This window comes from Patiria miniata, unplaced genomic scaffold (genome assembly GCF_015706575.1).
Source record: "Patiria miniata isolate m_02_andy unplaced genomic scaffold, ASM1570657v1 HiC_scaffold_5, whole genome shotgun sequence".
Taxonomy (NCBI): domain Eukaryota; kingdom Metazoa; phylum Echinodermata; class Asteroidea; order Valvatida; family Asterinidae; genus Patiria; species Patiria miniata.
The window spans coordinates 8,089,712-8,115,328 of NW_024037072.1; the positions used below are offsets into that span (position 1 = coordinate 8,089,712).

General features: G+C 40.3%; 1 protein-coding gene across 2 annotated transcripts in view; it reads right to left on the reverse strand.

Annotated features, from left to right (window-relative positions):
* Nucleotides 1–4,567: 4,567 nt before the first annotated feature.
* Nucleotides 4,568–25,617, reverse strand: part of LOC119741103 (protein CIP2A homolog) — a 28,411-nt gene continuing 7,361 nt past the window's right edge. The window contains exons 8-21 of one of the 2 annotated variants that reach the window (XM_038216775.1): nucleotides 24,586–24,731; nucleotides 22,851–22,926; nucleotides 21,132–21,362; nucleotides 18,886–19,042; nucleotides 18,061–18,202; nucleotides 15,303–15,402; nucleotides 14,455–14,573; nucleotides 13,234–13,465; nucleotides 10,737–10,799; nucleotides 10,267–10,377; nucleotides 9,398–9,585; nucleotides 8,124–8,237; nucleotides 6,652–6,874; nucleotides 4,568–5,772 (exon numbers count right to left, since the gene is read on the reverse strand). In XM_038216775.1, the coding sequence (XP_038072703.1) occupies nucleotides 5,623–5,772; nucleotides 6,652–6,874; nucleotides 8,124–8,237; nucleotides 9,398–9,585; nucleotides 10,267–10,377; nucleotides 10,737–10,799; nucleotides 13,234–13,465; nucleotides 14,455–14,573; nucleotides 15,303–15,402; nucleotides 18,061–18,202; nucleotides 18,886–19,042; nucleotides 21,132–21,362; nucleotides 22,851–22,926; nucleotides 24,586–24,731 (2,052 nt within the window). In that variant the 3' untranslated portion in view covers nucleotides 4,568–5,622. The remainder of the gene's footprint in view (nucleotides 5,773–6,651; nucleotides 6,875–8,123; nucleotides 8,238–9,397; nucleotides 9,586–10,266; nucleotides 10,378–10,736; nucleotides 10,800–13,233; nucleotides 13,466–14,454; nucleotides 14,574–15,302; nucleotides 15,403–18,060; nucleotides 18,203–18,885; nucleotides 19,043–21,131; nucleotides 21,363–22,850; nucleotides 22,927–24,585; nucleotides 24,732–25,617) is intronic. The other variant, XM_038216776.1, reaches the window with a different exon arrangement.

Sequence of the window (25,617 nt, forward strand, 5' to 3'; positions counted from 1 at the left end):
GACTAAAACCGCCAGACACGGCCGAATAAAAACACAAAATGAAGGGAAACAGAGAAGCTGCTTGTAATGGATATGATCCTTAGCCTGTCGGAAGAAGAATGAGTTGGAGTTCCACAGACGTTATTATAGACTCGAGGTTGTCTCCCCCGTCAGTGCTGTCGATATCGCAATCGATACTCCGCCCCTGGGTACGAAGAAGTCTCATCACACGGCGCGAATGACGAGAACAGACAAAGCCAGGGGGTTCTTTTTCGAAGACTATAATGTTGCAATGTGATCAGATCGGAAATGGAAAGCAACACGGCGGGTAGTGTGTCGCCTTGAGCCGAAGGTATTTTGTTTGTTGAAAATGCAAGTATTCCGATGCTTACACTATATGCGCAGGCCTGAGCAACAACAGAAGCGCAGATATTTCACCCGTATCGCTGGCAGCGCTCACCTTGGTTTTCGCAGGATATTTTTGGCTGGTACATCATACTACACACCAGAGACCAGCTTAGTCTTGACTGACTGATTTACTGACGTGACTGGAGTTGTAGAATGCCAGAGAGCCGGGCATTGCTATCGTATAGGGCCATTGTAGACCAGATTCATGAAACTACTTCCAGTGAATGGTCATGGGCCTTAATTTTATTCACGAGTTGGCCATTCTTATCGAGTTCCCTTAATGTATTTCATTCATTGTTAACTGTTGAAAGAGATGGTGCCAGACTATTTTTGCAGGCACAATGCAGCCTAGGCTGTCATTTGTTTTCTAAATATGGCTTTAAACATAAAGGAATGTTTAATTACAAATGTTAAATTATTCATTAAAACAAAATTACTGAATTTATTCTAAATTAACTTGCTTTATTTCTCTTCGCAAGTTCCAAAATTTAAGATTTTACCTAACTTTCAATTCAATATGGCCGACTCGTGAATAAGGCCCATTCTGAACCAAGCGAATGGATGTATTTTCCGTTCTGGGACCCGCTTAACTATGTATAGGGTTGCCTGTAATTTTGTTTTCTTTGTTTTAGGACCGACCGTTTTACCCTTTTCTGTTTCTGATTTGTGTACGCCGTAGCCCCAAGCCTATCCTTGTACTGTGGCTTACACACTTTTCCCAATCAATGACTATCAAGATCACATATAGTAAGATGTGAAATAAGGTGAAACGGGCAATATTGGTTTCAGCCAAAACTGAATAGAACGAATTTCCAATAACAATTGCAAAGACTCTGACCCTTTATGAGTGGTCATTCCGGATTCACATCGACCTATTTATTAACTACACCGTGTGTGAATATTGAAGAAAAAGATCACAATGTGGGGCTGTCGTCTCCCGAATTTTGTTTTAGCCTTGGCCTCATTCGATAATGCTCGTCGTAGATTGCTTGTCCAGGCATAACAAAGGGGGGAACGGTCGTTTTCTTCATATCCTGAACTTGAAGTGAAGGGGCAAAACACAATGAAATAACCTAGTAAAAATAAGTTAAGTATCATTTCCGCTGCGATACCCGTATTCGGCGTCACGGTAATATTTGGCGTGCAGCTGGTCCGCGCAATTGTTCCTCGTCTTTTTGATTAAGGGGTCGTTGATAGAATGACCTAATTTGTGAAGTAATCATTTGAGTGTTATGAAGCCAGTGCCTTCCCACCAAACCGTACACATTTATACTACACTCAACCAAAAAAGAAAGCCCCCCCCTCCAATACTTTTTTGTCTAACTAAAAAACTACTGAGCACCTTTCGCTCAAATAGCAACTAATCAGTACAGAAATTCCTTAGCAATCAAGCCATACTCTTTAACTGGCCAAAACAGTGACAATGAGTACGAATTTATGCAATTTATGACAAATTGATACCGAAAACATGCAGTTGCACTTTTGTATACGTGCAAGTTGTGGTTCACACTCACCTTGCACGTACACAAAAGTGTCATTTGTCATAAATTGCATAATTTTGTACACATTATCACTGTTTTGGGCCAAACAAAGAGTATGGCTGGATTGTTAAGGAATTTATGTATTTATCAGTCGCAGTTTGAGCAAGATGTGCCCAATAGTTTTTGAGCTAGACAAAACAGTATAAAGGGGGGACTTTCTTTTTTGGTTGAGTGTATTTTTCGCTTAGGCTGCTTAATAAATTATCGTACAAATTAAGACAGTCATTGTGACGTCATGAACATTCGTCTACACACTAACTAGTAAGTACTGTTTTCAATCTTAGTCACAATTTCAAATGTCTGCTGGTCCCCGAAGGGACTGACTGACTGACTGACTCCCCGACTCATGTGAATTAGACTTGTTTCAGTCTCACCTTGGCCCAGTAGTTTGAAATAATACCCCAAAACAATGAATGGCTAAATCTGGCCAGTTGCGTTTGCCACATGCATGGAAAGACAAATGAATAGTCATTCTGATCGACATTGAATAGAATTCTGCCCTAGTGAGTCTCTCGTTCATTACTTCCTCCCTACATCCATGCATCCTGAATCTATTTTCTATAATTAATGTTCCATGGTCTCTCATCAGCTCTTCGTGATCAAGGCTTCCCCCTGTCCAACGTGACATATGGCAACCGCCGTCGCCGGTTGCTCGTCGGTAACATGACCGGCCCAGGCGCACTCAAGTCTCCGGCTCCGGCTAGCGTATTGCCAGCCGAGCGGTAATGTCAATCTAGCCTACTAAACAAGCCCCGGAACTCCCCATCCGGAGGTGGCCACTTATTGTGTGACTGCGCAACCGAATATTGCTAATAAAAACCTCGGTTTTTTTTCCTGCTTCTTTTTTTAAACTCAACATGTTGAGCAAGGTTGGTACCAAATGCATTCTGGTCACGTTAACTGTATTACTAGTGCTGACCTACAAACCGCCTAAAATTAAGGCAAACTAAAACACACGATGTTGGTGGTACGTGGTTCTGTCGCCTGTTCAAGGTAACATACGCTCTTTAATAAGATTTTAGGAGCGAATTAGACAAAACAGAAGGTATAGCATGTCGGTGTTTGCAAACACGAGCTGTTTCTGTGTGCGAGACAAAAACATGTTTATCAACAAAGTGTATTTCCGCGAGAACTTTCTTCTGCAGCTAATAAGCTTGAGGTGTGCTGTTGTCGACTACATGACGCAGGCATTCCATGGCAACCGGTTTCCCGCCACCACAAATTATTAAAACTAAAAAGTGTTTCAGGCAGAAAATGTTGTCCACGATGCACCGAGTCCTTAATAATGACACCTATTAATAATCAAATATTTGCGTATTACGGACCGTGCAATGTGCTGAAAAAGGATGTTGACAATGCGTAAAATGCAGAAATTTATTGCGTTGTCAAAAGTTGACAGGCGTTAATTGCCAGACATCGGAAGGGTTACCGATTGTCTGCTATTTATGGTTTGCACTAGTTGTTAATAATTTATCTCCGTGTGTGACATTGTCGAGACTTTTCCGTGAGATAATCACCATTGACGTTATTTTGAATGGGCGGCACGCAGTCAAGTAAATTTTGCCCGTCGTCAGAAAAGATCTACAACCTTGATATTAAACTTTAAAGGGAGGCATTTATTTAGGTTTTCAGTCGTCGACCGTTGAACTCGATCTTTCTAATAGCTCAATTGAATTTTACCTTTGAGATTAAGATTTGCGATTTTGCTTTTCTGTGATGTGCCAACCAACCACGGAACTGATTGGTACAGCACTAATTATGTGACGTAGAAAAAAAAATCTGTTAAAGTTGCACTAAGGGGTGCAGGCCAGTAAATAGGCCCGAAATTGCCTACGCCGGCCAAATCACGATTTGCATGCCCTCATTTTTTGCTACTAGAGCATTTTGTGGGGCCTTGAACTTGAGGGTTTGTAAAAAAAGAAGGGTGGAAGCCGTGAACAGGACTGGGAGCTCGCGTTTTTGTGAAATTCGGATGAAATTGGTCCATAAAACTGCTCTATTTTGCAATGGAGCGTAGGCATCCTTTTTAAAAATGGCGATGGGCTTCAGGACCACTTTTTGGGTTGATCATCTTTGGACTGAATTTTCTTCCAAAATTCATTGGTTAACCCCCCAAAAGTGGAACGGAAAATAAAAGAAGCTTTAATGTGATGTGTGTCTCCAACACCTTGGAGAGTTGCGAGTATTTTTCCTGAATTTGTGAAGTGGGCGTATTTAACACTGGGGTCTATGGCAGTTTATTTACTGGTCTGCAACCGTTAGGCGCATCGCAGGACGAAAATTACATGCCGTCCGTACATGCTGTAAATGTTTATACTTTCACCACTCAGTGCACAGTTATGCACGAAGCCCAAAGAACAAAACAAAGGCAAACCTCTTTTGAGGTTGATGTTTCTTGAGATATACATGCCCAATAGAAACTGATTAATTTCTTGACTTGTTTACCCTGTCTCCCTAGTGTACTAGTGTACGGGCACCAAGCCCCAAAATGGTTAGGCTCTTTTCCAAAACCTCAAAATCATTAAGATGGATTATATTTTTTATATTTTTATATCAGTGTTCTCATATTTTTCTTAGTCACAATTTCACTGATTTCTTAATACTCTGGAGACTACAACATGGTTAGGAACAGAAACAACTTATTATAGCACTCAGTATTTACTGCTCATATATACAAGAAATATGTCATCTATAGCTAAAGTAAAATAATTTGGTTAAATTTTGTGGAAAATACATAAACAGAGGAGCAAATCAGAATTGAATTAAATATGCATTCTTAATATCTACAATGTAGTTAACCTAATTTAGTGTCCAACAAAGAAACTGACAATAAACAATTATTCAAAAGTAAAAACTGTACAACACAATGTGCAAGATTTGACAGTAAATCCTGAGAGATGGTTCAAAAATAGACAACCACCGAGTCTGCCTTACAATTTTGAGTGTGAAAGCAATAACCAATCATGAGCTATAGAGGGCAGTGTTTTCTTTTCACAGAAATAAAAGCCAGTGGAACAAACTTTGGAAAGCGGTGACCGAGGCACAAAAACAGTGCCAATGATATTCCTTGAGAACATAAACTCTAAATACTTGTTGAAACCTACTGTGAGATGTGGTTTGTGGAAAATATGGAAGAATGTTGTTGAATATTTCAAAGAACTTTAATTTACTCACTGCAGTCTTCGAGATGTTCATGATGTCCAAGTGCTCTCGTGCTGCAAATCTTAACTTGCTCTTACAGTCATTAGAATGTCATTGGCATCAGTCTTACTTCATTTACATGGCACATCATTGCATAATCCTGTGTCTTGCACTGCATGAGGAGCTGGTTTGAGTCTGTCAGGGTGAGTTCTAGAATTTCACAAAGATCTGGGAGCTTTGATGCGTTGATTTTTACATAGAACAACTGTCTTGCTAATTCAAGAGCAAAACTGTATGCCTGGATAGTGAAAATTCTGTTCCCATATCATGGTCACTGGTTCACATCCCTTCGAGGCTGAATCCAAGATGCCGGGTAGCCTAGTATGGCAAACAAACATCTTTATGACCTGCAGCATCCATACAGTAGCCCGTGGTTCGAACTCACCCTCAGGAATATTTCAAATATGCCAATCGGCCCCCACTCGCACAGCAAAATAACAGTTCATCTGCCAATGCCACACTTGTGTCCATGGTTCGAATCCTGGTGCGTTTTTCAAGATGGCGGCTTACCCCCGGTCAAGCTGTGGATCATCTGAGTGATTTGGGCGTGTTTATCCACCTCTACTTTCAACTGTTTGATGGTTGCCTCTTTCTTTCGGAGGTCTGACTCATGCTGGCGACACAGAACCTCAAATGAAGACACCTTTTAAAAGAAAAAAAAATCATACACATCATATAGAGAAACATCTATGACAAAGTCAAAATCAAAAAATTGACTGTCGGGAATATGGCTATTCTTCAAAAGAACTTGACTGTCTTAATGTTTGCTGCACCACACTCGAACAAAAAAATTAATTTTAGTGTTGCTTTTCACTCACAAGAACATTAGTGTGAACGTCAGCAAGGCATCTGCCATTAAAATAACGCCATCGAAAAAACTGAAGTCAAAATGGCAGCATCCAGTGCCACAAGTGTCAAGTTGGGGACAGCAGCTTCTTAAATTCTTGAAAAAGTTAAGTGTGATTGGAAGTGAAAATTTACTTGTAATATATAAGGCGTTCTGGCAAAAATGAGACGGAAATGGGCAGAGGTTGAAATGAGGGTTTGCGGGTATCAGGAAAGAGAATAAAGTTCTCCTTGCAATACTGTTTGCTGTACTTCAATCAGACATTCAGTTGACAAGTAATGGCTGTTTAAAGTTTGCATTTATCACTGATCAAAGTTTGCATTTATGTCAAAAAAAGTAAAATACTGAGAAAAAGGCCTTTCAGTTTCAAGTTTTATAGTCATAAAAATGAAACATGCCAATTGTTTTTCCTTAAAAACACTTTTATTCCTTTATTGTTATGCTATTTCTTTAAAATATGTCTAGTAGAAATATCAAAGATTACAAATATCTGAAAATCGAAAACAAATCACCCCTTTGGTTTTCTGCATTTTACTGCACTACGGCCTATGCCCAGTTCCGTTTGATTTTGCCAGAATGCTTCACATATATGAATTTGGTAGAAATCAGTGAGTGGAATGCATCCCAGTTATGGTACACTTTGCCAAATACCTTCTTGAATATTTTTTGACCCACCTGTTGCGTCAATTCCTTTTTCTTGCCGTCCATCTTCTGAAGCTCCAAGCCCAAGTTATCCAAGGCCTTCTCAAACTCATCTCGCTCCCTCTCAATCTTGGCCAGTCTCTCCTGGGTCTGCTCCAGGGTGGCCGTGGTGTCGGTCAGTCGGGTTTCCTTGTCTCGGAGATTGCGCTGGAGATTGTCTCTCTCGTCCTCGAGCTCACCGAGTCTCACTGTGGATCTGTCAAGAAAGGGATCAGCTCAAGAGTGAAAGGAGGACTTCATCAATGAGCAGAGATCTGAAGATGTAGCTTAGTGTGTGTACCTGTGAGAGCCCTGTCGGAGCTGGGATACATTGCGTTTGTGCACCGGTTCATTCGCATACAGCGTGAGGTATTCACAACTTATTTTCATCACAAACCCATATCGTCATCACGTGATAAAAGAACGTGCATTTGGGTTTTGCCACATTGGTGGTTTTCAAGGGTTTAAAGAGATTCGGAGCAATAATGTCTGGGAAAGTTTGCAAAATCACCTAGGAAAAAAAATCTCCCTCAAAACATCTGTAAAAATGCACTACATTCTTTCCCCTTGCCCTTTTCTCACTTGTCTATCACAAGTAAGGGCATCCCTTTTTTATTCTTTGGTTCTCATTTCCGACCGACCAAAGGAAAAAAAAATGTAATTACCTTCGACCCTGTCTGGAAACCCTCACTAACAAAATATAATTTAATAAAAAAAAAATTATATCAAATTCAGGCAGTCAGGGTCTGTGTTGTTTGAAAAGCTATGGAAGATAATATCTGATTTTAAGCGAATTTCAGCATACAGCAACAATGTAATCCCAGCAGAAGATGCGAGGGTGTGGCCTCTCATCATTTCAGGGGTCTATAGTATACCTTTACTGTTACGTCATGGCTGCCACTATAGCCAAACATTAGTGAGCTGCTTGGCGCAGATCTAATGTAAGTCAACTAGATCTTGCCAAATATGGCTTTATTATTTTGTTCAGTGATATCACGGATCCTCTACACAAGGATAAACGACTTCCCTAAATTCCTGGTAAGAGGCGTGATATGGCACTTGCGCGACTTGCGTGCGGGTGCGCGAGACTCGGCGCGCGACTGCAGTCTTTATTTCTGTCAGGACGCCAGCTGCCGGCGATCATGGCGCGAGCATTGTTCTACATGTTCTATTCGTTGTTCTATGCGCGGACGTGGCATATCACGCGTGTAGATGATTCTTGTGTAGAGAATCCGTGGTGATATCAACTCATGATCTCATTTCAATAAACAAAACAAGAGACAGTACACACTTGGCATCATCAATTTAGCCATCTCTACTGGTTAACTTCATTTTTTTTCTTTTATTCAGATTTTCATTTTTTGCAGACCAACTGACCCAACTTCAGAGGCCAACAAATATGAGAACCATAGAAATAAAAAGGGACGGCCTAATGCCCAAACCCCCTGGCTGTGTTTGTGACTTACTTTTCTTGCTGTTCTCTCAATGTTTCATTGTGTCGCTGTAACACCTCGTGCATTTCCTTCAGTGTTTGGTGTTCAGAGCGTAGTGTACTCAGAGCTCGCTGGACGGTCTCCAAACTGTAAATTTCAAATGAAGAGTATAATATTCTGAGAAGTAGTACAGAAAATTCCATTCCTTAAAAGTAAATGGAAGGGAAGTACCCATGTCCAAATTTTGTACAATTAGATTATATCCTCGCCATGTTCAACAAATATGCTCCATTTACTATAATCAGAAAAAAAAATATCAATTTCATATTGGATTTTTGGTTTTCACTCTTTATTAAATTAACAACTCCATGATGGAAAAAAATCCATCATATATAACAAATAAATTAATGATCAGGGCACATTTCTGAAAAAAAGAAGAAGAAAAGATACTTGCTAAAGTGCACAAAGTGACTCTTATAAAAATCGAACCAGGGTCACCAAAAGTGGAAGCAAAGGAAGACCTATTGTGTTTATCTGTCTCATGAGATTATCACCAATTCCAAAAGATATGGGAAAGATTGTGAATATAAATGAAGGGACTTACTCGAAAAGAGACGTGTGGACCTGAGGAGATGCAGAACTATCATTTTAAGTTTTGTAGCCTGTTATTTGGGGAGTGTGGCCTAGTGGTTACAGTTCGTGACTCACGATCAGAGGTCAGGGGTTCAAATCCAGCTATTTTAACATTATGTTGTGTCCTTGGGCAAGCCACTTCACCCTAACTTGCCTCTCTCTACCCAGGAGTATTAATGGGTATTGGAATTAACTGGGGAGTAACCTGTGATGGACTAGCATCCCAACCAGGTGGAGTCGTTTCATGCAACTGAAACCGGAGATAAAGGCTGGCCCGATAGGCCACGTTGGCTCGCGACAGACTTTACTTGCTACTTACTTTTAGCCTATTGTTTATTATTTATTCATTTTAATTCTTTATGGTTATAAAACCAAGGCTTCTCCAAGAGTGCGCAGGCACTGTAACTCAGAAGCCTGAAGATACCTAGAGGGTGAAGTTAGTAAAAAAAAATTTCAGTTTTAGAGGTGGGAGGAAAACCCTGCAAGAATATACTGGGGACAAGCCATGGAATCAGGCAGGGACTGAAAAACCAATCCTCATCACGGTTTGGGCGGCATTCGAAACCGGGCCACAGAGGTGGATGGCAAGAAGTACTGCTGCGTCAAGCTATAACTTCTTCCATAGTGTACACTCCAAAATGCAAAGCCTGAAATAACATCAATGGAGCACCTACTTGCGTGTTTGTTCAGTGTGGGTGACCTCAAGCAGATCCAGTTTGTCCTGCAGCTGTTTATTCCTGGCTGTCACTTTCTCAATCTCCAACGCCATCTTCTGCTCAAGGGACCTGGTCTCAAAGAGGTTCTCCCGGTACTCCTCGCTTCGCTTCTCAGAGTCTTGCAAGAGTGAACGCAGCTTTCTTGCCTGGTGAAAGAAGTAGCTGATTAACACTCAGAAAGGAGATGATGATGGTCTTTTCAATATTGGGTTTGTCTTTCGCAAACATCATTTTGAAAATATTCCATACTCAGTTTTGCGGGGAGTGTGGCCTAGTGGTTAGGATTGGAGACTCATGATCAGAGGATCATGTCAGGGGTTCAAATCCAGCTGCTGGTCATATGTTGTGTCCTTGGGTGAGCCACTTCACCCCCACTTGCCTCTCTCCACCCAGAAGTATAAATGGGTACAGGCATTAGCTGGGGAGTAACCTGCGATGGACTAGCATCCCATCCAGGGGGAGAGGAAATATTCTCAGTTGTTTCATGCAACTGAAACCGGAGATAAAGGCCGGCCAGACGGGCCACATTGGCTTGTGATAGAGTTTCCTTTGACAGTTGTGACAGTTTTGCCTGTGGCCTGTGAGAAAAAAATCACAAGCTTACTCAGCTGGAACTTACGACCTCCTGCTTACTTAACTGAAATATCAATACAATTATTAACAAGGTATTGCGTCCCACTTTGACATAAGATGTGCTGGAGAAGTAGGCCAATCACAAGAGTGGCAAGGTGCGCAGCAACCAATGAGATTTCAGATCGCTGAGAGTGGTGCCTGCGTGCCCTCATATACATGTGTGTTGTGAAGTCGGGTCTTCAGACTCAACTTACCTCTGCTTCTGACTGTGCCCTTCGGCATCGATACTGGGCAATCAACCTGTCCGCCTGGGCTAGAGCAAGTGCCTTGGCTTCAAGTAAATCCTGCAGGTGGCTCTCTTTGGTCTAAAATGAGAAATAACACAATACCAACGAGGTTAATGATGTGGTTTGCCTTCTGTTACTTGTGATTGACTTGTGATTGGTTACAACTCTGCCGTTACATTTGCTCTTTCCTGTGAAATTGAGAAACAAAATTTATATTTAAAATTTTGGTAAAAGTACATGTGGCTCTCCCTTTTTTTAAGACCAAAACTCTAAATGCATACACAGCAGTTGATGTGATTAAACAGGTGTTTTTTGTGACTTCATTTGGTGTTTCACAGGATACTAATTGATATAAAGTTCAAAAACACAGATACAAGGATGCACTGAGAGTGTTTTCCATTCGTTAAAGGGATAGGCATCTTAAGAAATGAACTTACAGCGAGAGAAGACAGCTTGTGTTCATACACATCCATGATCTCAGAGGCACGCATGTCTTTGAGCTGCAAACAAAAACACAAAACTCAGAGTGAAACCAGGCAATCGTTCTTCATCCAAACCTGTGAAGACAAGTCATCTTTGATAAGTAATTTTCCACCTCTTACATTTGGTAACCACGCATTTATTTGTGCTGGTCCCAGAGGGCCAGCCTAGTGTCCTTTTCGTACCTATCTCATTGACTGACTGACTGACTGACTGACTGTCACTTGTCAGCCGGGCAGTACTATCATATAGGGTCACTCCGTAATACCAGTGAATGAGCTAAATCCCGCCCATTGTGTAGACCAGATGCATGAAAAGACTTCCAGTGAATAGTCATTTTGAATCAATTGAAGAGAGTTGAGTGCACTCTGGGACCTGCTTTACTAGACTAGCCTTGTTCTGTTTAAGTACAAAAATAAAAGTTTGTGGGCTCCAGGTAATATTTATCACTTTTAGTTTCAGACAAGCCTTATCAATCATGTTGGCATGTACACTTCTGAACCCCTGTGACCCAACATCCATGAAATGCACTCCTAAGCTTTTGCAGCATTGTGATGAAATCAGGACTAGAGAAATTGACTACTAAAATGTGGCTTCATATCTGGAACTATCTTGGCTTGTTTGAGTAGAAACACAAAAGTTTGTGGGCTCCAGGTAATATTTATCAATTTCAGTTTCAGACAAGCCTTATCAATCATGTTGGCATTTACACTTTTGAACCCCTGCGACCCAAAATCCATGAAATGCACTCCCAAGCTTTTGCAGCATTTTGATGAAATCAGGACTAGAGAAATTGACTACTAAAATGTGGCTTCATATCTGGAAATAATTATTGAAAGGTAGGGTAGATCATTTATCATTGGTGCATTTTTTTTTGAAGCAACAAAAGTGCTCAAAATCTATTAAAAGACAGGTGCTTATCAGGATGATGTTAAACATCATCCTGATGAAGTTTAAGCTCTGTGAATGATGTATATTCCAAGAAAACAATATTCTAAGATCTTGATTTCAATTCAAAAGTTGCCGAGTCATATTTTGAATTGCGCCCGAAAAATCTATTAAAAGACAGGTGCTTATCAGGATGATGTTAAACATCATCCTGATGAAGTTTAAGCTCTGTGAATGATGTATATTCCAAGAAAACAATATTCTAAGATCTTGATTTCAATTCAAAAGTTGCCGAGTCATATTTTGAATTGCGCCCGAAATCAGCATATGGAACATGTCCTCATTCAGCTGATTGCACCTACGCGAAGTCATGCACTGAACCGACGAATAGCAACCACACACGCGTGTGTCATGTCAACGCTTGCGCGAACCCATTCACGGATTCGCCCAATTACAAAACCAACTACTAACGGAAATGTCCAAAAATGTTTACTTGACACATCTTTGGAAATGACCTTCTTTCACTGTTTTTTTTTAATAAAAATGACAGTATGCCAGAAGGAATAATTTCACAGGGATTTTAGTGCCATTACTATCTTTAAACGGAGTAATAAGCTTTTTGACAAATGATCTACGCGTGTGTAAGCTTTTTGACAAATGATCTACGCGTGTGTCATGTCAACGCTTGCGCGAATCCATTTACGGATTCGCCCAATTACAAAACTAACTACTAACGGAAATGTCCAAAAATGTTTACTTGACACATCTTTGGAAATGACCTTCTTTCACTGTTTTTTTTTAATAAAAACGACAGTATGCCAGAAGGAATAATTTCACAGGGATTTTAGTGCCATTACTATCTTTAAACGGAGTAATAAGCTTTTTGACAATAAATTGGTCAGTTACTTTTTGATAGCTGCAAATGATCTACTCTACCTTTAAGGGTGAAAATCAACCTCATCCCCAAGGTGTTGAGCAGTATGCGCCCACCACTACCTGCTCTCTCACCCTGGTATTGGATCATTTGCTTGTGCAACATTTTTGCACATGTATGCAAATGAGGAATAGTCTGGTGCCTGCCTGTACGTTACATTAGCGTTTGTTTTTGTATGCGGTGTCTGGGGCAAAAATTCAATCAATTCGTCGCGCCGTGAGTTATGAAAACACGATTGTTTTCAAAGTTAAAATGTTACAATCTTATCCCGCCAATATGCAGTATCACATTTCATATTAACATAAGCAAATTGCAAATGAAAAGAGTAATTTTTGAGAAGGCGTGGATGTTATAATTACAATGATCGTAAAAACACGTAATGCACGTTGGAAATAACAACACCAACTACACGATATAAATCCATTACTAACCAATTGCGGTATTGAATCAGGATACAGGAAAAAGTTTCCTATCCAGGGCTTACTATTGGAAACGAGGTTGGAAATAAAGTAAGCACTGGGGACAAGTTGGGTAAAAATATGTTCGATTGGGTTACTCCACAGTGTGAGGTTCAAGAAGTGTCCTTGCAAAAACGCCTGTGTTAGGGGTTTAATATCTCAGGTTAGACTTACATCAAGTCCTGACTGCATTTTGTCGATCAAACTCTGAATATTGGTCTCCATCTGTTTCCCCTCCTTGGCCCCATTCACAGGGGCACCACCCCTCCTCTCATAATGGTACGGCTGTGGTCTCCTTGGAGACAGGATGGCGTGGGTTCCTGGGTTATCCATGTTCAGGGGCCTTCGTAGTGTCTCAATTTCCTCACTCTTGTAGGAATTTCTGGCAGCGATACTTTCTCCAAGGCTGAGAAGAAATCAAATATTGATTGTCGCATCAACTGTTGATGTGGACTGTTATCAATTTGACGTTACAGTTGTAACTGTACGTCTGAAGTCAGGAAGCTAGACATTACTAAGGGGATAATAGTGTGATGGAGAATTTATAAATGTGTGGTTTAAAACCAGGTTGGGGCCTGGTCGGCGTTTATAACTGCGCATGTCATTATCCCCATTCATAAATACCTTTTTCGATCGAAAGCAATAAAAAGTCGAAAGTTTACAAAATTTTTACAATTTTGTTCTACCATTTTTTTTCATGTTCAGATCAGGCCACTTCTGTGGTATGCGACGTGCACGTGATGTGCTGCAACATCGCGCCTTATATGGAGATGATATCGGTGGCTGTCAAGCAGCTGGCGGTAGCATGTGTGCGTGCATGTGACACGGCGCGCAGTTTTAAACTGACCGGTGTTTAAATGACGGTTTAAAACCACCCACGTGGCGGCCTCGACCAATAGGAATGGGTTAACACTCTCATTCTCAGGTATTTATGAAGATGCTTTTAAATGTACATTCATTTCATATTCCTGAAATTCGAACTCAATGGTTAGTCTATGCAAAAGGCCCTGGCAAAGCCGACCATAGTCTATCATACATAAACAGATTCGGTGGTTAATTATGCAACTAGACTGCATATGACCTCGAGAAACTGACCAATCAGCAGCGCCTTCTATACCCACGTAATTCGAGCTCCCAGCATGCGTTAACATTATGCCCACAATGAGTAGCATGTTTGTACAGGTTGTTGTATTACAAAAATGCGGCATCGAAATTGACCAATCACAATCTTAGTCCTGATTTCGGAATAAAATGTCGTCACGCATGCTTAGTTATATCAGACATTATACAGGAGGCTGGGCTCCAGACTACTCAATGGTATGGGTTCCATTTAAATATTTGAGAAAAGTTGTGGATGCAGAATGATTAAGTTGTGTTTAAAATGTTTGAACTTACCCAATGGAAGGGAATTCCGGCAGAGTAGATGCCGTGCTGATGAGCCTGAGGGCGGTCTGTACACCGACTCGCTGATCAGTGGTAATTGCATGGGCAAGGAAGGGTACCAGACGCTCATCCTGAAATCACAAACATTCAAATTGTTCATATAAATCTAACCCGGTATTCACTGAACTACCCCAAACTGCCCTGCCAATTACTCCCTGTTGCGCCTTAAACAGCCTGAGCAGTCTACAGGGCGAGTAAAAAAAAAACGAAACCCAAATGGCAGGACCAAGTTTTGAATGAAGTTTTACCTGAAGCACTTTCAAAATCTAGGTTATGAAAGCCCAGTCATTAAGCTTTCTTTTAGTACAAGAATTAATCAAATCACTCATGTACTTTGCAAGTTATGGGATTTTGAACACAAGCGCCGTTTTAAAGTTCTGTCCACGGATCACACCAAACGTTGTCCGTGGCTCCTGATTTTTGTGAACAAAATGTACCAAAATATTGTTGTTTAAAAATGTCAACAGAAGAGGGACAAGTGGCTATCATTTCCCTTGGGAAAAGAAGGGGAAAGCCAGCCATTGCTGTAGGTAGTAAGCTCCAAAACAGTGTAAAATTTACATAATTCAATAGTTGACACGTGTTCAAAGTCGTCTTTCAGTAACTACCAGGGCGTGCAGGGTGAAGTTCTGAAGGGCACTTTTTATTGAAAAGTGAGTACCGGAGCACCAGCAGCTTCAAATCGCTATACCGAACAATCGCTGTTACAAACAATTTTTGTGGATCCCGCGATGTTCGTTATAGCGGAGTTCCATTGTAGAATCATATCTTGTTGGGGGACAAAAGGCAACAATGGCTACCTGTAAAACTCTGACCAGTTGCTGATCCATTTGAGAAATGTCTCTCCTTAGCTTGAGTAAGAGATCCAATAACTGAAGAACTGTGTTCACACCAGCCTCGCTGAGGGAGATTAAAAACGAGAGGGGAGGGGGAGAGAAATCAACATGTTCAATTAATGAAAATGGCACCCTTTTTACGTAGGTTAATTTTCAGCTTTCATTTTCAAGTTGTGCATGTTTATGCCATAATTTTTTTTTCACAGAACCTACTCTAGTGTTTAATTGAGTGGTCGGGCACAACCCGACCACTCTTTGGATCTGTTACGATTAATCTTTCTTTCTTTCTTTCTTTCTTTCTTTCTTTTTTTTTCCGGACAATACTTCTCCGCGGGTTTTCTCTTAAACGGTATATGGTAGGAACTTGTAACTTTCAATATATATCGACTCTTATCCGAAGTGGTGCATATTACTCTGACGTCATGATTACGTCATCGGGTGTCAAATTACAAGTGATTTTATCTGAAAAAGTGACCAATTACTTTCACCTATAACTCTTGAACTAAACAATCAATGATGTTTGTATTCTGTAATCAGATAGACCATTAATCGCTTAACAGTTTTTGTAGTGTACGTGAACTCGCTTGACCTTTACTTCCGGGTCTACCGGAAGGTCAAAGTTAGGTGAATTCAAAATGAAGACGTTAGCCTGACATCAAAACAAAGCAGCATTTCTTCCGCACGGTTCACGGTATGATCACAAAACCTTGTGTGAACTTGTACCATGTTACGAAGATGTTGTACATTTTGTTACGTCATCATGACGTAATCAGGTATCAAATTACAAGCGATTTAAGGGCAAACTTTGACAAAATAGTTTGCGTTATATCTTTTGAACTAAATAGAGTATCGTGTTCGTTTTTTCGTGAGGTTGTAGACTATGCCGTGAGAAACATTTCATGTTCCCGAACGCAAAACCGCTTGACCTTTACTTCCGGTGTTACCGGAAGTGCAATAAAAACTGAATATAACTCAAAAGCGGAAGCATTTCACTACAGACATATATATTATGAAAGTGTATAGTGAGGAATGCAAGACGCAAAAAACGGTGTGATGACGTCATCATCCGAAAGGGCGCCCCCTATCGGCACATAAAATATAGTTTCCCTTCTGTAATTGTAAAACTATCCGTCCAAATTTTACCAAATCGCCCCTTGACATTCTCTGATTAATCACAGATAAGGTGGCAAGGTTTCAAATTCATGACGTCACCAGACCGGAAGTTACTTTAGGGAGAATTCGAAAATGATCAAAGTTTAAATTTATTTCTATCATTTGATCCCTGTCATATCTTCGAAGTCCAAATAATGATATCCATTACAATGTTCACCTTTGGATCTCTAATGCTGTGACGTCATCAAACCGGAAGTTAGGTGTTATAAATACGTCGTCAAACCGGAAGTTAGGTGATATTAATACAAACAATTATATTTCCCATATTTTCATACGTTATTTATTTTTAAAATGACAAATTATCCTCTCCGAACTTTATCAGTATTCACTAACCATTTTTGACTGATGACGTCATCAAACTAGAAATAACTTTTTGTGCACATAGAATGTTTACTGAAGTTTATCACACCGTTAAAGATACCTTTTTGAAACATTGATTGTACTTGAAGGGATTTAATTTCGTGATCCTTTTTTCTACATATATTCCTAACTTAACTGGCATTGTATAATGAGAAGGCTGTCCGCCCGACCACTCTGCGTTTGTAACTCAACAAACGCGAAACTCTAGTTACTATTAATTTTCTAAAAGACATTGACATTTGAATTGCTCAGAAATGCTAGTTCACAGAGCGAGACAGTTTTTGCCAATCTCCAGACTGTCAAATCCAAATGATTGTTTGAGAATGTCCAATTAAACCACCTTTCAGATAATACTTAAGGCTTTGCACGGTGGACATGATCAATGATTGGGAGGTTTGCGGTAACACCAAGTGAAACCATCTTTTAGTGAGTTGTGTGGTTGGTTTAACTTGACGTTTGCAGTATGCGCTGATCATCGAACTTAGCATCCTGCTCCACGCCTCCGTCCATGGTCCACTGAACTTAGCATCCACTTCTTAAACTAGTACATCAGCGAGACTCCGACAGTCTCCTGATCATATGACAAACAGAGCATACTGTTCGAAACGTCGAGTTAAACCAGCTGGTTCTTCTCAAAACCACACAACTCACTAAGAGATATTATTCACTGCAAACCTCTCACTCATTAGCCTTTAAGAGCTTGGAATTCCTTTCAAAACAACAATTTCAAAATTGTGCTCCAATGTTAAACCAAATATTTATCGAAAATGTGAAAAAAATTAATTGAAGTTCAAAACAAGTAAGAGTGACTACGAGCAAGTGTTATTAATCCACACTGAATCCACACTGATCCTGTTATCGTTGAATGATGCTCCAGTATCCGAGAGCATTCCTGGACACTGACAGCCTGGCAAACATTAGTAAAAAATAACACAACATCCCCCCCCCATCTTCTTTGCTCCACCCACACATTTTTACCTTCAGTCTGGATATACCAGTGCAAACCCTAGACTATTGTTTACCTAACACATCCCCCTAGATATCTCAAAAGAATTCCTGAGATTCTGGTAACACAATGACCAACACAAAGGAGGGGGGTTCCCTCCGTCTCATATCGCGCTACATATGAGTCTGGACATTGAAAGCACCGGCAACCCCTCGCTTCTTTGCTCCGCCCACACACTTTTACCTCCAGTCTGAATCCACAGCGGTCCTGCTCATGGTCAAACCAATCCTGTTATGGTTATACTGATGCTCCAGTATCTGGAAACACTCCTGGACATTGAGAACCCCGGCGACCTCTGACCTCAGGCTTGAATCTCCACTGAGAGGTAAGGCTCCAGTTAAGAAAAATGCAAATTGAAAAAAGGACAGAAACAAAACAACAACAAGAAGAAGCAACCCCACCCCCATTTCAATGGTCACATTTAAAATAAAATATTTTTATTTGAGTTATTTTTCACAAAGAGCCAAGAAACCTTAAAAGTGAAATTCATTACTATAATACAAGGCAATTAATAATTACATTGAGAGAAGACAATGCATCTAATATTACTTAAAATGTAGCGGGGGAAATTATTTTGTAATGCACACCCCAGATAATTATGGGCATTGAACCAATTATCAATTTAATGGAAACAAAAAAATACAAGACTTAAAACAAGGTATGGCAAACAAAATACTTCTGCTTCCGATAACATGGCATTTGAAAATAGGGTAGGTAGGTAGGGCCAATTTGTTTTGTGTACAATCCTATGGAGGCGTCTGCGTATGGTCAAGATAAAAGGTACAACTTGATGGTTTTGGGTGTTTTTTTTCCCTCATTTTTCCCATGAAAAAAGTAGGGTAGGGGCTGTCAGAATAGGGTGGGTATGGAACCGGAAGCAAAACTATTTTTTTTGCCTAAGCTTTTAGAGTAAGGATCATGGGGGCGCATCTAATCTGTCTGCCTTTACCCAAGTTGACCTGTTGTGAACTCTGACCTCTAATATGACCTTTAGTAGGAAAAGGATATCCATGAGTAGATTGATGACCATAGTGAGTTTGTTGCACCTGTATTTCATCAATGGGCCGTCCATCTCGGTGGGTGTGGTCAGCTGTTCCGATGCCATGGGGAGTAACAGGTCAATGCGTGGGGAAAGCTGGCTGATGAGACCCGAGTCTATCATCTCCTGCAGATTAGAGAAAAAAAAGAAAAAAAATCGTTGAGGATGACACCAAGAAAAAAAAAATAAAGCCGTTTGGGAGCATCTGCAGAGTTTGTAATCAAGGCAATTAGAAATCAATCAGAATACAATCACAAGTCAATCACAAGTCAATCACAAGTCAATCATAAGTCAATCATAAGGCAATCACAAGTCAATCATGAGTCAATGACAAGTCAACATCATAAGTCGAGTCACAAGTCAATCACAAGTCAATCACAAGACACTCACAAGTCAATGGCAAGTCAAAATCAAACAAATAAAAACGCACTTTTAAGTCAATTTAATGATACTTACATGGCAAATAACCTAGGTCAGGAGTAAGAGGGACACAAAAATGTCACACTTTTGGACCCCACGTTTAGGGACTGACCCACTTCCTGCACCAAACAGAGCCAAAGGAGGGCACACTGCATCTGCACTGTCTTGCTCACATCACAGGCAAGCCCAATGTACACAACAGACTTGACCAATTTTCCACTGTTCCACTAAATGCATGTGATAGCTTAGTCCAGGCCTTAAGGATTTTTTTTTGTATAGCAAAACTGCTATGCAAATTTTGATTTGCATAGCAGTTTACCAATTTTGCATAGCAGTTTTGTTATACTCAAATTTAGCCTCGGCTATAGTGATGAGAAAAGGGCTCGATTTACCCGGGTGCACGCATGCACCAGTGCATGAAGATTTTTTACTGAGCATGCACGACATGCATGTAACTTTTTTAGCCACCAAAATACTCATTTCATGCATATATTTACCAGTGAGTGAGAATAAGAATAAAGTTTGTTGAATACTTGACCAGATAGTGTACAAACGTGTTATTTCTTTTATAAATCCACAAATTATTCCTCGCACAGTCGCAGCAGATTCAAAGTACGAGGTAAAATCTCGACGTACGTCCTGCAACCTCCTCCGATCATGCACGTGATTTACCACGTGATACATGCTGCGGATAATTTGGTATCGCACTGACGCTCCGGCATTCCTTATGTCCGGATCATAGGTGCGATTCCAAATTATTAGCTGCGTTTATCACGTGGTCTCGTTATTGGCCAATCAGACGCCGCCTGTTTACAAACTAAACACGTACAGATTTTATACAGCTGAACAAAATTGACGTTCTTTTTCAGTATTTAAGCTTAACTAAATCAAAACATGATGGATGTTTACCATGTCCGATAGTTGTGGAATTCAGTGGACCGAAATTGGTGGCAAGTACACTTTGTGTCAACTTTTCATGATCAAAATGTTGTATAGCAGTTTTGCAATGCACTTTAAAAATTGCGTCGCAGTCGGCCTCGAATGTGTCGCAAATTGCGATGCGATACCGCTTATTGCGGACACTGGCTTAGTCTATGGAATAGACCTTGATATGCGAGCAGATTATGTCTTGACCTCAAGATTCTGACCATTCAGTGGGTGCCTTGCATTGTGTCTTCTGTAAACCGTTGTATTGACCTATCACTGTTTACGAGTGAGCCACGCCCCTTGGACAACCCTATGGAATTTTGAACGTTAAGTTTTGTTTGTCTCAGAGTTTGCGCGTTCCGCGTCCATTTGTGTATCATGTAACTGGACAATATTTCACAAGCTGCATTGACGTGATTCTACCACGATAGGTTAATTACAAAAACATGTCCGCCAAATTGATCTGATCGAAATGATGTCACAATTTCTAAAGTCGACTCCGACGCGTTGGCACGCGGGTCACATAAAACGCAACAACATGCAACACTTGTCAAAATGACAAGCCTACTCAGTGTTGAAAGATCCATCAGGTCAAAAAGTCTCAAGACCAAACTGCCTCAGAGTCAGAGTCTGTGGTCACCAGCTGCAGCAGGATACAATTGTGGCATTTTCAATGGAACCAGATCTCAGTGTCACAGAATTGGCATATCATGCACAAATGTTGATCGCCCAATGCAGAAAGGTCCAACAGAATGTTACATAATAATACTGATATCATTACACTGTTCAGGATTTGCGTTAATCTAGTCAGAGGAATTAAACCGGACCTAGCAGAAGAGGAGTGGATTTTTGCTACCAACCAACCAACCTCATAAACTTCTTTGAGCAATTCCACAGCTAGAAGTGACACGCTCTCGTGTAAGTCGACCGGCTGGGAGGCCCAGGTGACGATAGCGAGGAATGGCTCGGACGTGGACAGCTTGGTGGACCCCTTGCTGTGGGCGTCGACGTTCTGAAGGGGAGGTGTGGCCATCAGGTTCTTGCAGACGGTGGGACGGAGGTCGGTCACCGCACAGAACGCCAGCAGGAGCTCAAAGATCTGAGGACGAAAACAAAATGCTTAAACGCAGAACGACGCAGAGATGTAATCGAGTCAGTCACAAGTTATCGCAAGTCAATCACAAGTCACCCATTCTAAAGTCAAGACACACATTGCTCTCATTAACTGTGGCTAAATTAAAGCATTCCTTTGTCATTGCTCATTTCTTGTTACTTGTGATTGACTTATGAATTGACTTGAAATTGAGTTGTGATTGACTTGTAAAATGAGTTGTGATTGACTTGTGAATTGAGTTAAGATTGACTTGTGAATTGAGTTGTGAATTGAGTTGTGATTGACTTGTAAATTGAGTTGTGATTGACTTGTGAATTGAGTTAAGATTGACTTGTGAATTGAGTTGTGAATTGAGTTGTGATTAACTTGCAATTGACTTGTGATTAACTTGCAATTGACTTGTGATTGACTTGTAATTGACTTTTGATTGACTTGTAATGGACTTGTGATTTGACGTTTGATAGACTTGTGATTGGCTTGTGAATTGAGGTAAGATTGACTTGTAAATTGAGTTGTGATTGACTTGTGAATTGAGTTAAGATTGACTTGTGAATGGAGTTGTGATTGACTTGCGATTGACTTGTGATTGACTTGTGATTGACTTGTGATTGACTTGTGATTTGACTTTTGATTGACTTGTGTTTGAGTTGTGATCTACTTGTGACTGACTTGTGATTGACTTGTGATTGACTTGCGATTGACTCGTGATTGACTGAGGATTTGACTTGTGATTGACTTTTGAGCTGACTTGTGATTGGTGTGTGATTGACATGTGATTGACCGTGTCACTGACTGACTGAGTCACTGAGTATTACTGAGACTTTTAGGTCCAGCTCAACTAGCCAAGCCTAGTCTTGTTTCTTTGCTTGTACTTGCATCACAGGTTTCAGTCCTTCTGTTTTGAGGCGTGCGATCACACCCCCACGCCATCACACGCCTAAATGCTTCCTGAGAAGTGTGAATAATCGCACGCCTGAATCCCTCAGTACCGCTCACCTCGGCATACATTTACGGCATAATTACACTTCATAATTTGTGGGGAAAAAAGTATGTCGGTGAAGAGAAAACGGCTTTAACGTAAACCAAGATGAATATTATGAAAAAAATACCAGATTGTTCAGTCCCAACTTGGACCACAGAATCCTAGAAAAATCACACGCCCAGAAAAATCACACGCCCAGAAAAATCACACGCCCAGAAAAATCACACGCCCAGAAAAATCACACGCCCAGAAAAATCACACGCCCAGAAAAATCACACGCCCAGAAAAATCACACGCCCAGAAAAATCACACGCCCAGAAAAATCACACGCCCAGAAAAATCACACGCCTAGAAAAATCACACGCCTAGAAAAATCACACGCCTAGAAAAATCACACGCCTAGAAAAATCCAGGTTTGCGTTTTTCCACACACCTGTGATTTTCAAATCAGAAGGACTGAGGTTTCATGATTTGTTATTATAAACACTAACTTTGTTGACAGTTTCTGCTTCTTGATTGGTCACAAGCTTCAACACTTGCTGCAGACACACTGGAAAATGCTCATATCTGCCAAAAGGAAATTAAAGATATAACAATAAACGAAAAAAAATTAAAGATATTTCAATAGACAAACAGGAACAGCTGAATTCACAAGGCCTTGTCACTTGGTTTATTATTTTTTTAGGACACTGTTTATATTAACAGGTGACTGGTCGGGAAAAATTAAATGGCCAAAAATATAGAAAGTAAACGTTGAGATGAATAGCTTTTTCTAGGAGTTCTCTACAACTGCAACATAACAACTGCTGTTACAACGTAACATTATGTCACGATATATCTCTTATACTTACATGACTGCATTTTGTTCAAGATAAATAGGTTTGTAGCGACTTGCTTAATTTGTGTTTTTAAAGTTACAAATGTAAAGTGTGTTTCTTTTTTCTTTTTTTCTTTCAGTGCTTTGTAGTTGAGTCCATCACCAGTCCATCAAAAGTCTGGCAAAATCAATTTTAAAGGGAATTTACATGATTGGCTTTTGCTGTAATTTTCAGAAATGAACTATTTGACGGGTTACTATAATAGATCAAAATATTGTTACACTGACATGTTTGAAGTTTTGTGTTCGAAAATGCTGGAAAAACCAAGAAAAACAAAAATGTTCAAGTAGTCTAGTTCCCTGACTCCACTAAAGATGAAATGGATCAATTTATTGATGCCAGAAAGGTTTAAGGTAAGGGAACCAGTCCAGCTGGCCAGCACCCGTTCATGAACATGTAACAAATAGCAAACACAATTTGGACTGAAACAAATGGTAAATTTGGAGCAGTAGTTGAAAAAAAGTTTTTCCAACGATGGTCGGCCGACCACCATGGGAAATGTATACAAAAATACCCTTTTCTTGAAAATGGCTTCACACCAGGTGCCATAATTTTACAGGATGCTTTAGACAGTCATTTACCAACATCCTAGTAAGGTATTTCGTAAAAACTTGGTAGTTTTATTTTTCGATGTTTGCAAATGTTGTAATTTCCCTTTAACTTATTCACAAGTCTGGTCACAAGCAATGAACAATCAGAAAGAATTGGATTTGGTTCATTTGGATGGCTTGTGATTTGACTTAAAGGGAATATACAACATTTTCAAACATTGACAAACAAAACTACCAAATTTTTATGAATACCTTACTAGGATGTGGGTAAATAACAGTCTAAAGCATCATGTAAAATTATAGCACCTGGTGTGGAGTCATTTTCAAGAAAAGTGGTATGTTTGTATCAATTTCCAACGGTGGTCGGCCGATCACCGTTGGAAAAACCTAACTATTTTCAACTTCTGCTCCAAATTTACCTTTTTTCAGCCCAAATTTTGTTTGCTATTGGTTACATGCTCATGAACGGGTGCAGGCCAGCTAGACTGGTTTCCTTACCTTGCAATTTTCCGGCATCTATACATTGAGCCATTTCATCTTTAGTGGAGTCAGGGAGCCAGACTACTTGAACATTTTTGTTTTTTCTTGGTTTTCCAGCATTGTCGAACACAAAACTACAAACATATCAGTGTAACAATATTTGATCTATTATACTAACCCCTCAAATAGTTCATTTCTGAAAATTACAGCAAAAGCCAATGATGTACATTCCCTTTAAGACTGGACTTGTGAGGGCTTGTAATGGACTTGTGAGGACTGACTACAACACCATTAGATATCAGATCGCAGATTCTTACACAATCAGAAAGCGTTGGATCTTGGGGCTCTTGAGCAAGTCCACAAAGACGTCGACTGCGTAACGTCGCGTCAAGATGCCTTCACCATTCAGCAGGATGTTGAAGACAAGCTGGAATGTCTGACTGATGTTCTTGGCGCTGAAGAGCTGTCAGAAGGGACACATTTGAGTTGGAATGATAATTGCAAGGCTTACTGGAGGCGCAACAAGGAACAAGCTTCCTTAAAAGTGTTTACTTTTTATCCACCCTCAACTAACGTGGGTTCGATCCTACCACTGCCACCATGTAGTAATGAGACAAGAGATGGTTTTATGGGAAGACAATGCAATGTGTTTATTCCAAGATGGCCACTTACATGGCAAGGTATCACATGTGCATAACATGGTGAACACAAGAGGGCGCTATACAACATAGCCATGTTGGCTTACTCTACACCTCCCCTTTAAGTCCAAAGAGTTATGGGAAGTTAACGAGTGTGACTTGAGTAGAGTTTTGAGCTATTCTTCCAGGAAGTTTTTGGAGAATTCTGCGGGAATATGAGGAATGTTGTTATCAACCAGTGCTACTTAACATAGAACTTAATGGCCCTCAAATGAAAGTACACCGACTGCGTCATTTGGGGTGGAGAATTCATGAAGTAACTTATGAAAAGTCCAATGTAAATTGCTTAGACAGCAAGGGTTAACTTAAGGACTGACTATCAACTGAACTCTGGAGGATAAACAGATGTAGCAGGCACTCATTAGGCCAAAAAAAAATAGTCTCCGGTTTCTGGTATGCGCGCGCGTCGCCATAGCCATGCGCGTCGGCAAAATGAAAAAGGTTTTTTTTCAATGAAAGATGATGTCTCAAAACCGCCAAACTCACTGGTTTGACTGGAATTCTGCTGCTGCGCAATTTCAACGTGTTTGTAGATGGGGTTATGATCGAGAATAAGCTTTATGTGGCCTCTCTGGACTCCCATATATTTGTACTAAGTTTAGTACATGGCATGTTAGGAATAAGTCCTGCCTATCTACCAGAACAGGTATG